The sequence below is a fragment of the Anguilla anguilla genome, chromosome 6 (assembly GCF_013347855.1).
Source record: "Anguilla anguilla isolate fAngAng1 chromosome 6, fAngAng1.pri, whole genome shotgun sequence".
Taxonomy (NCBI): domain Eukaryota; kingdom Metazoa; phylum Chordata; class Actinopteri; order Anguilliformes; family Anguillidae; genus Anguilla; species Anguilla anguilla.
In genome coordinates this window covers 59,629,623-59,640,902 of record NC_049206.1, presented here as the reverse complement: position 1 = coordinate 59,640,902, position 11,280 = coordinate 59,629,623, and the positions used below count along the sequence as shown (strand labels likewise).

The 11,280-nt window shown below is 48.4% G+C and overlaps 1 protein-coding gene across 2 annotated transcripts in view; it reads left to right on the top strand.

The window, feature by feature from the left end:
• Positions 1 to 598: 598 nt before the first annotated feature.
• LOC118229962 (kinesin-like protein KIF3C) overlaps positions 599 to 11,280 on the top strand; it is a 32,242-nt gene continuing 21,560 nt past the window's right edge. For both annotated transcript variants that reach the window (XM_035422574.1, XM_035422573.1), the window contains exon 1: positions 599 to 2,510. In XM_035422574.1, coding sequence (XP_035278465.1) covers positions 1,059 to 2,510 — 1,452 coding nt within the window. In that variant the 5' untranslated portion in view covers positions 599 to 1,058. The remainder of the gene's footprint in view (positions 2,511 to 11,280) is intronic.

The window sequence follows — 11,280 nt, the reverse complement described above, 5'->3', positions numbered from 1 at the left end:
CTGCGTGCGTATCTGTGTGAGGGATGACTCCATTTGGCTGGGTTAGCAGAATTGTACAGCCGTGTAATTTACTTTATTATCAAAAAGATTTTGCTAAATTTGCACCTGAGTTTAAAACATCTTTAAGTATTTAATTGTCGAATACTGTGATTATTGTTGTTAAATTAGAATGTTGTGCACTAGGCCTAGTGTTAAAACAAGTCCATTAATTACAAATATTTGGATTGCGTACCAGAAGATAACCTCATTGTTTTTGTATAAATCAGTACGGAAATGTTATGGCCTATTTTTGAGATTCAGAACTTCTAACTTGTGAAGAATCTTGTGAAATCAGTTTATATTTAATGCTCATATGGTATTACAAGTAAATTATGTGCTCTAATGTTAGCTATCGAGTTTCGGATACAGGTATACAAATATAGCCAACAATCAAATTACACTGTGCATTTATTGCATTCTCACTTTTAACACAAAGAAACCACTGACTTGTATCACCTCACAAGATTAGCGTTCTCGCTAAACGAATTTCGACTACAATTCCCAGACTCAACTTGCGGCGTCCGCATTGATGTTGGGTGGGGGGCGAGGATGAGGTAATTTGTCGGTGGGCTGGGCAAGAGCGCGTGGCTGGATAGCGCTTTCTTCCAGCAGCAGCCGACGCAAGGAGAGAGTCGCAGCATCCCCTTTCCAGGGTAGTACCAGCTGTTTACGGCGAAGGGACGGGCAGGGCAGCGGCAGGAATATAGGCGTTGCCAGCATCTAAGGACTATACCGTCGCGTCGGCACTGAAAGGCGTCTAAATGCTGCATTCGGGTACAAAATCTAGTTCATTCATACATTCGCGTGAACGTGCTTAATACCGAAGGCTGTCTTTTGTTTTATTAAACGGCTGGCTACCGTTTTGCTAATTTCAGACGGGGCAGTAACGATGCGTATGGAGCGCGGGACAGACAGTGCCGCCGCGTCGCGTGATATCATATGATTTCAGCCTTTTCGTGACGGCAGAATTTTATCGTAACCGTGAACACGGGCTGAATTTTATTCCGGTAGCCGCAGAGATGTCAAAGAATAAAAATTGCGAGACGGTCAAAGTGGTGGTGCGATGCCGCCCACTCAGCCGAAAAGAAGAAGCGACGGGCTACGAAAGTATCCTGGACATGGACGTCAAATTGGGGCAGGTAACACTGAGGAATCCGAAAGCGCCGCCTGGGGAATTGCTAAAAACGTTCACATTTGACGCCGTGTACGACGCCAGCTCCAAACAAAGCGACCTTTACGACGAGACCGTCAGACCCCTCATAGATTCCGTATTGCTCGGTTTCAACGGGACTATATTTGCGTACGGGCAGACGGGCACGGGAAAAACCTACACGATGCAAGGGCTGTGGATGGACCCGGAGAAGAGGGGCGTCATTCCGAATTCCTTCGAGCACATTTTCACGCACATATCCAGATCCCAGAACCAGCAGTACCTGGTGCGAGCCTCCTACCTGGAGATTTACCAGGAGGAGATCAGGGATCTGCTGTGCAAGGACCACGCCAGGAAGCTGGAGCTCAAGGAGAACCCGGACTCGGGCGTCTACATCAAGGACCTCTCCTCCTTTGTGACCAAGAACGTGAAGGAGATCGAGCACGTGATGAACGTGGGGAACCAGACGCGGTCCGTGGGCTTCACCAACATGAACGAGCACAGCTCCCGGTCGCACGCCATCTTCGTCATCACGGTGGAGTGCAGCGAGCTGGGCCCCGACGGGGAGAACCACATCCGGGTCGGCAAGCTCAACCTGGTGGACCTGGCGGGCAGCGAGCGGCAGAGCAAGACGGGCGTCCAGGGAGATCGCCTGAAGGAGGCCACCAAGATCAACCTGTCCCTCTCCGCCCTGGGCAACGTCATCTCCGCGCTGGTGGACGGTAAGAGCACCCACGTGCCGTACCGCGACTCCAAGCTCACGCGCCTGCTCCAGGACTCGCTGGGCGGCAACGCCAAGACCATCATGGTGGCCACGCTGGGGCCGTCGTCCTACAGCTACGAGGAGACGCTCACCACCCTGCGCTACGCCAACCGGGCCAAGAACATCAAGAACAAGCCGCGGGTGAACGAGGACCCCAAGGACGCGCTGCTGCGGGAGTTCCAGGAGGAGATCGCCCGCCTCAAGGCCCAGCTGGACAAGCGCGGGATGCTGACCAGGAAGCGGAGGCGGGACGGGCGGCGGGCGAGGAAGGCCGCGGACGACGGCGGGGTGGAGGGGGAGGAGGGCGGGACCGACGGGGAGGCGGAGGAGGAGGAGGAGGAGGAGGAGATGGAGGAGGACACGGAGAACAACGTGGAGAAGGACGTGGAGGACTACGTGAAGGAGCAGCAGGAGCTGGAGCTGGAGAAGGCCGCCATTCGGGACGACCGCAGCCTGGTGGCGGAGGAGAAGCAGCAGATGCTGGAGGAGAAGGAGAGGATGATGATGGACCTGAGGAAGGAGCAGGAGGCCACCGAGATGCTCACCGCAAAATTCAAGGTAAGGAGGGGGGGCGCACCTGTTCTGCCCAATAATCAATCAGTCCCTCCCCCTCTCTGTTTGTGTGTGTGTGTGTGTGTGTGTGTGCGTGTGTGTGTGTGTGTGTGCGTGTGTGCGTGTGTGTGTGCGTGTGTGTGCGTGTGTGCGCGTGTGTGCGTGTGTGTGCGTGTGTGTGTGCGCGTGTGTGCGCGTGTGTGTGTGTGTGTGCGTGTGTGTGTGTGTGTCTGAGAGAGAGAGAGACTAGAAGAGAAATAAGCATGTTATCATCATACATCAATACCAGTCTGTTATTTTTTAACATTATTCTGCCAAAGAATATAAATGTAAATTAATAAATTGGTCTTCTTCTGCTGATTATCTTCGGGTTATTGAATTATGATTTATGGTTCTCGAGTTTCAGATTGTGCATGATTTACAAATGAACTCCCATAATATGCACATTATTGAGCTGTTCATAAATAATGTGTCTTGCAGAGGGCATGCAATTTCAGAAAAAATATGGTGAAATTGAACATAACATAATTTGTAAAAAGACTTTGAAAAATATTTGTGGTTTTCACGGACCCAGAATTTACTTCAAATGACAATTGAGCAAAAGGGATTACTGAGTGTGCACGTCAGAAACGCCTGAAATCAGCTGTCAATTAAACACAGCTGCTCACTGAAGTATCTTGTGGAGTCTCTAATTCCTTAAATTACTCCCATGGTTTAGTGTAAACCAGTAAATGAGCTGTTTCTGAAATAAGTAACTAATTTAACGCGTGATTACTTCTCATAGCAACTTTCAGTATTGTTCCTGGTACTCCCTCGAATACAAAGCTTTGATTCCTTGTTTTATTTTGTGTGGAAACACAGTCCAGCTCTGTCTTCTTGATTGACTCCAGCTGTTGTCCAGCGGTTTTCTTGGTCGGTAACAATGCTAAGTCAAATGAGCACTGACAAAATCAGTATTGTTTCAATTAAAAACACAACCGCAGTGAATAGTTAGGTTTTTGAAATTCACATGTTGTCTGTGTCTTAGCTGAATTGTAAAGGAAGGCTGTCCAAAAAAATTCATTTGAGGTTTAAAAATATAAACATAATTATAAATAGAAATATATAAAGTCTTTCGTGAATGCTCAGCCAAGTTGCGGATGTAATCCACATTTTGTACACGGAGCGCTAATTTTCACCTTGCTATGTGCATTTCAGTCAATGTCTGTATTTCAGTGGTGTACAGGCTGACATGCAGAGGGGGTGTGGCCAGCTTTGCAATGCATTCTGGGAATTGTAGGCAGACAACAGCAAGATATGGGTGTGTACTCATCCAGAAATAAAGTCATCAATATTCCAATACAAAAAAGTGAAAAGCTTAACTGTCTCAGGACAGCCACACACTGGCTCATATGGATACATGGGCAGAAAAAGGTGATGTTGCGGGAAGTTAAAATTCAAAGAGGGTTGTTTGGTGCAGATTTCAGTCCGGGGAAAAAATGTCTCATAAAACAAAGACAGGAACAACAGATCATATTTTTGTAGATTCCTTTCCTTTCCTTTGAACTTCCCCTTTTTAGAATGTATTTCCCATCACTGGAAAAAATAGCGAATGAGACAGTGGTTGCTAGGCAGCATGCTGGGCGACATTCTTATCACTCAGAGGGGCAAATTAGCTGAAAGTGTAATAAATATGGACATGTTAATATGTTTATCAATACGGATAAACCACTGCAGTAGCCTCCCTACTTACTCAATCAGCAGTTTAGAAATAGCTCCCTAGCTCAGCACATTCTGATAGCCAGTGTATATTACATAATCTCATCATAAAGCATCTTCTGTTCTACAAAAAAAAAGAAAAAAAAATCAATTTATCTCGACGTTTATTTGACTGAATATTTATAGAAGCAATTTAAGGGGGGGAGCGCTGCACCTATCTTAACGGGCCAGTGGCAGCCCCCCCCCCCCAGCTGGGAATCAAACCTGCATCGCTATTGGTCAGGTGAGGGGTCATGTGAGCGTCCTCTCAATGCTGGAGATTGAATTTCAGCGCATACTGCACTGCTGTTCCCAAAGCATATGTTTTTGCATTGCTTCTCTCGGGAGTGGAAGCCTTTGATTTAATTTTTGGATAGAGCCCCAGTTTTGTGACCACAACCCCCCACAACCACCTTATTTCAGAGGGCTTGTCTTTGGTAGAGAATTATATCTGTTGCCCCCCTCCCCACCACCACCCTGAGTCTGGAACTTGCTTCCATCTGATATCAGAACGTCTGAGATACTGGCTGCTTTTAAAAAGCCTCTGAGGCCCTTTCTGTTTCTAAGTGCTTCTGTGTAATCTTCACTGGATGAACCTGATTGAACTGCCCCTCGCTAATGTGTTTTGCTAATTGTTTTTAACTGTTAACTGCCCTTGGCCAACGTGGTGAAAAAGAGCACCATATAAAAATGGATTGATTGATTGATTGATTACTTGGTCGATTGACTGAAGGAATCACAGGAATGACCTGCTTTCTGTTCGAAGGCAAAAAAAACAAAACAACATTATTTTTATTTCACACACCTGATTCCTGGAATCTGGCTTGCAAAATAAAATAATATTTTTTTATCTGTGTAAAATGTCGCCCCCAATTTATTCCGTCCCCAGCAGCATTCCGTCCCCATGTGCTCTCAGTGAGTTTTGTGTTTGGAGCTGGGCAGGGGTCATTCCGTCCCCAGCAGCATTCCGTCCCCATGCGCTCTCAGTGAGTTTTGTGTTTGGAGCTGGGCAGGGTCACGCCCCGGAGAGTTAATGATTAATTTACGACCTCCTAATTAAATCTCTGCGTGGGGCCTGCCAGGCAGACGCTGTGGCCCACAGTCATATGAGAAGCCAGACCGCTCCAGACATCAGTCCTGGTTATTGTTTTAGTTAGCAGTAATGGAGGACATCACTGCTACGCTAGGCTAACCCACCGTGAGGTTCTCTGAAGAGGCTGTAGTGGGTCAGGATTTAGGCCAGTCGAGTGACAGTGGGTGGGCCGTCCTGGGGTGGGTGTGGGGGGGCGGCCATGGGGGTGTGGTGGGGCGGTATAACTTTTGGAGGATCCCACTAAACATGTGGTCTCTTTGTGAGCTGGGAGATCATGAAGATCCAGGGAAAATAGCACTGTGTCACCCGTCTTCATAGCTGGTCTGCTTTTTCCTGCAGTACATTTGAAATGGCCAACGCCGGCACAGATAAAAAGTTTGTGTGTGTGTGTGCATGTGTGTGCGTGTGTCTGTGTGTGCGTGCATGTGTATGTGTGTGCGTGTGTATATGTGTGTGCGTGTGTGTGTGTATGTGTATGCGTGTGTGGGTATATGTGTGTGCGTGTGTGTATGTGCGTGTGCATGTGTGTGTGTGCGTGTGTGTGTGTATGTGTGTGCATGTGTGCGTTTGTGTGTGTATGTGTGTGCGTGTGTGTATGTGTGTGCGTGTGTGTGTGTGTGTATGTGTGTGGTCACAGCTGAAGGTCACAGGGCGTTGCTGTAAAAGAGCATGCATGTTTAGTCAACCTGCCCTAAATAGCGGTTAATAACAGTTGCCTCTGCCTGGAGCTCTCAGGGTCTGGGGTCATGTAATATGGGGGATTAGTACAAGCAGCAGGGGTGAGACTCACAGGAGCTGACGAGGCAAACATCAGCGTCCTCTCCGAGCGGAAGCCCATCATTCCTCCATTTTTACTCTCCGTCGTTTTTACTCCAGGAGTTCAGCCGTTCATAATTAATTTAATCATGTGACGTTAGCCAATCAGCTCTGCCATCTGTTCCAGCATTAGGCTGCACAGCTGGCTGCTTTATAACTACTGCGCAGAATCAAACATTATAAGTGTTTTTATATTATATTTAGCCCTCGCAACAGTACCATGCGTCACTGCAGATTTTCATCACTGAGGAAACAGAGCAGGGGTTTTCAACCTTCGCTGATCCAGCGACCCCCACCCAGGCTCTAAGGCATCCAGGGGACCCCCATCATCCAGTTAAAACTGGTGGACACCCTACAGGACCTTAGAACCCCGAGGAAACCCCATAGCACCAACCCTTTTATGGAATTTTGTGAAAGTCCCTGTCTTTTTTGTTTGTTTGTTTGTTTTTGGTCAGCAGTTTAAAAAAAAAAAAAAAAAACAAGCAAAAAACATTTTGGCGAAATGCTCGTGGCTGGTAGCGGCACGGTTCCCAGGTTTACCCTGGCAGCGGCTGTCTATTCTTGGAACGCTTTCTGGGTCAGATCAGCGGGAAATAAGACACGGCGTTTCACACTGCGCCGGTCTCACAATCCAGCGCGAGCGCAGGACTCGCGACTCGCGAAGTCCGATATTCTTTTGATGCGCGGCTAACGGATGAAATTTATGCCGAAAGCGTGGAAAGACACGGGAAAGACTGACATAATATATATATTTTTTAAATACCTTGGCCCCTGCTGCCTGCCCCCTACTCCCCCTTTTGTTTTAAGCACATCCTGCGAATAATAAGACGTCTCTGTGACGCTGGGTCTCGTGCCTTTCCGGCCAGCTGTGCTTCCAGCCTCGCGTTTCAAAGCGCCGTGAAACAATGGTCCCTTTAAGGAAAACATGTTGTGACATTGAGCCAGACGCGCTAATGGCCACCGCTGCCGCTGGAACATAAACACGAACGCAGCACACTCCTCATTCACTTTTCACAAACTGCCAATTACTGCTTTGCATTGCGTGCAGTTTGAGCAGAGCGAGGACTGTGTCATTAGTAAATAAATGAACCTGCTCTACAAGGTAAAAAAAAAAGGGGGGGGGGGGCTATATTTGTGTATATGACAGCTAAGCCGTTTGACTTTGCATGAACCGGTGCTAAATAATTAAACAGCTGTAGCATTGTGGGGTGTGTTAACTTCGCAAAGCTGATGTTGTGTGCCAGTAAGCCAGAACAAAATGTATTTTTGGAAATCTGTTGGTTAATTCACGATAAGGTAATCCATGTCCGGTAAGTTGAACTGTGGAGGATTATGAATCTAGGCTAAAGCAAACCTCATTAAAACCTTGTGGACCATTTATTTGAAAATGGTACTGTTGAAAGGGACAGTGTGCAGTGAAAGATGTTATTATTTAATTAGCCATTGATATTTCTGTACCCGTTTCTATGGCAAAATATTAGTTTGATGCATAGAGGTTCTTGTGAGAAGCTGGGGTTGCACATCTTGCAGAGTCTAAATAGATTTTTTTTTATTGTTGAAGGAGTTGGTCATTTATGACATGATGTTCAATTTCTATTTACAAACGGGTCTGAAATTTTCCCCCTCTGTCAACACTTTGATGATTCATTCATAGCAAATCACCCAGAATGCACTTCTACCGTAGGCCCCAGACAGGCGCGTTTTCTCCCGGTTTGAGATAACAGCCAATGCCTGAAGTTTTTAATGACTCCGGGGGATCATGAAGAGAACAACAACAATAACGGAAGACGTGTTCGATTCTGTCGGCTGAGCCGCGGGAGCAGAGCGCGTAAATGAGGACCGTGTATGCGCAGAGATGTCCTGGGCGGGAGGCTCGGCCCGCGATCGAAAGGCCGTTTTGTGGAGAGGCGGTGTTGTGTAATTGCACATTCCTCATCCTTATTGGCACTTCTATCTTTCATTGCTTACTGTTGGGGGGGGTCAACAGAGTGGGCTTTGTCCTCCACTGTGAAATAATGAGGCTGTGGTCTGTGTACCCCACCCCTCTCCCTTCCACTCGCTCTCATTCCCCTCACACACTCACGCGCACACACACACTCACTCACACACACGCACAAAAACACACTTACACACTCACACACATTACATGCACTCAAACACACTCACACACACACAGTGCTAATATTCCTGCCACTTCTCATTCAGCATTCAAGACAATTTATTAGTTCAAATGGTTTTATAAACGGAGACAGTGGTCTGTTAAATGGACTGCATTTATATAGCGCTTTTATCCAAAGCGCTTTACAATTGATGCCTCTCATTTGCCAGAGCAGTTAGGGGTTAGGGGTTAGGTGTCTTGCTCAAGGACACTTCGACACGCCCAGGGCAGGGTTTGAACCGGCAACCCTCCGACTGCCAGACAATCGGTCTTACCTCCTGAGCTATGTCGCCCCGTTGAATATGAGGGCCCTGTACAGTGATACCGGTTCTTAAGTCTGCCCCTTGCTGTATCCTGTTTCACTCTAACACCTGCAGAATTCTCATGAAATGGGAGCAAAGTTGTCTTAGACTGGTGCAGGACGTTGGTGCAAACTGTAGCCCTGGAAACGACTATTAGCATTCACAACGTCCTGTTGGTGAGAGGCAGCAAGTACAAAGGCAATTCAGGAGTTGCCCATCTGGTGAACCTATAGAATCTGTACTGCCATGTGGCACCAGACTCCTGCAAGAAACCAGAATCTCCTGTAGGGTGGAGTCTGGAGACAGTGAGGATGGAACAGAATGCAGGAGTGGAATATCTGGTAAAGCTCCAGAATCTGTGATGTCACAAAGTCGATCAGGAAGCGGGCAAATTTACGAACGGAGGCCGCGAGCTTGGCGGGAGGCGAGAGCCCGGCACCCCGTTTCTGTAAAGAGCAGATTGCGGTAAATCAGAGCCAGGCATCGTTTACGCTCTTCGGCTATCCAGAGAGAACTGGACAACACGTTAAAAAATAATCCATCACCCTCAGGGTTGCGACGGCTGGTTCAGATTTGTCGTCTTTCAAGTCTAGAATTGGGGGAAAAAAAGACTGGAGTCATCTCACGATCAGACTTTAACTGGCCGTTCCACGGTTGATTCACCCAGAAATAATATTTAACCACGATGAGTATGTCTGTGTATCTCTTTTCATATTTCATATTTCTCGTTTTCCACCTCCTCACGAGTGCAGCCTTTCTCACATGGAACGCAGCGACGCCAAAAATAAGAAATATTCGTCATTATCGTCTGACACGTCTACCTTCGTTAGATAGCAAGAATATCAGTCGCTAAGTATAGTGCTGGAAGGATCATTTGTCCAAATTCAGCTGGTCTTAAAAATAATGGTGAGTTGACATAAAGAGTAGGTTTAAAATAAGAACGCTTATTAAAAATATCTTGGATTATTTTGCTAAGCAACGGGTGGCCCTGCTGCTTCACAGTCAGTGTAGATTTTTGTAATTATCATAGGCATAATTATGATAACCATGACTTTGATGATGGTGACATTATTATTATTATTATTATTGTTATTATTATCATCATGTCAGTGAGTATGTTCTAGAGCATCTCCACAGTACTATTATGGGATGCATAAATATTAATATGCATCTGTGAGACCTATAAGAGCTTCCTGCCACAGACAGAATCCAAACAAAGGCTTTGCTTCCTCAGTAGGGGGGGGGGGGGCGCTCATCTACCCCCATCCTTCAGCCCCGCGGTGCTGAAATATTGATGACTCAACAGCGGAGCCAGTGGTGGTGTTGGGGGGGGGGCAGGTGGCTGGTGCCATGGACTCTCTGGTGAGAGGTGGAGGTGCATTATGGGAGAAGGATGCTTCCAGCCCTGCCCCACCCCGCACCCCCCACCCCGCATGTTTTGGGGAAAGAGGAGCGGTCAGAGATTTGTTAAAAAAAGACGAAGACCCCCATCGCACTTCCTCTCGGGGCGTGCAGCTGAACCTGGTGAAAAATGCAGCGCTCTCCTCCCCCTGACAGTAAAACCAGCAGACTGGGTCTGCTGAGCTGCTCCCCCTCTTTGGGGTACTGACCCGGCTTCAGGCTGGAACGGGCCCTGTGTCTGTGTGTTAATGTGTGTGTGTCTGCACAATGCATGTGTGTATACAGGTTAATACGTGTGTGTGTGTGTAGAATGGATGTGTGTATACAGGTTAATACGTGTGTGTGCGGAATGCATTTGTGTGTGTGTTAAAATGTGTGTGTGTGTGCAGAATGCATGTGCAGTATGTATATTTATATTTTTAGATTTTCATTTTTTCACATCGTCATGCTGTTGTATTGAGGGAGTTATTCGGCCTGTTTTGTGATGATGGGGGGGTTGTAACCCCTCTATCCCCCCCCCTGCTGAAATTGCGCCCTTGTGTGGCTGGAGATTGAGAGCGCAGGCTCTGGGCCGTGTTGTGTCTCACCCTGGCGGTGTACGCGCTCGTTCGCTGCTCTTCTGCGGATTGCTCCGGAACAACGGCGCCGAGCGGAGCAGCTGTTTTCCGAGGCCCACCAGACCGGCGACGGCTCCGGTAATCCGGTAATTATGCGCTCCCCGGTTAATCCGCGGCGTCGTTAGCATTTAGCTGCGAGGCTCGGTTTCGCCCCCCGCACGCTCGGGACGGGGGGGGGGGGAGTCGCGGAGGTTGCCTGGCTGCCGTTCGATCGCCATGGTTAGAAGTCCCGCCTGACGCAGTTTCCCCCCCCCCCCCCCCCCCCCCCGAGCTGTTTACGGACGCAGCTCGTGAAACGAATCAAACCTGGTGTGCGAGCGTACAGCGGCTCAACGGTGGCTCACCAGCGGCTCACCAGCGGCTCACCGGCGGCTCACCAGCGGCTCACCAGCGGCTCACCGGCGGCCTGGCGTCGGCTCACCAGCGGCCTGGCGTCGGCACGGCCGTCGGTCCGACAGCATTTTGAGAATCGGCGCAACTGTGCCTCATTTGAGGCAAGGCGATCGGAATGAGGATCAGCTATGAAGAGACTACGAAACTGACAGTGAATTGTCCAGCCGCTGGTCATTAGTGATGAATCGCAGAACACGGGCAGAACCAGCTGCTGGCACCGGCGACGGTCCGGTCCGATGCATCCTGGGAAAGCGGTCGT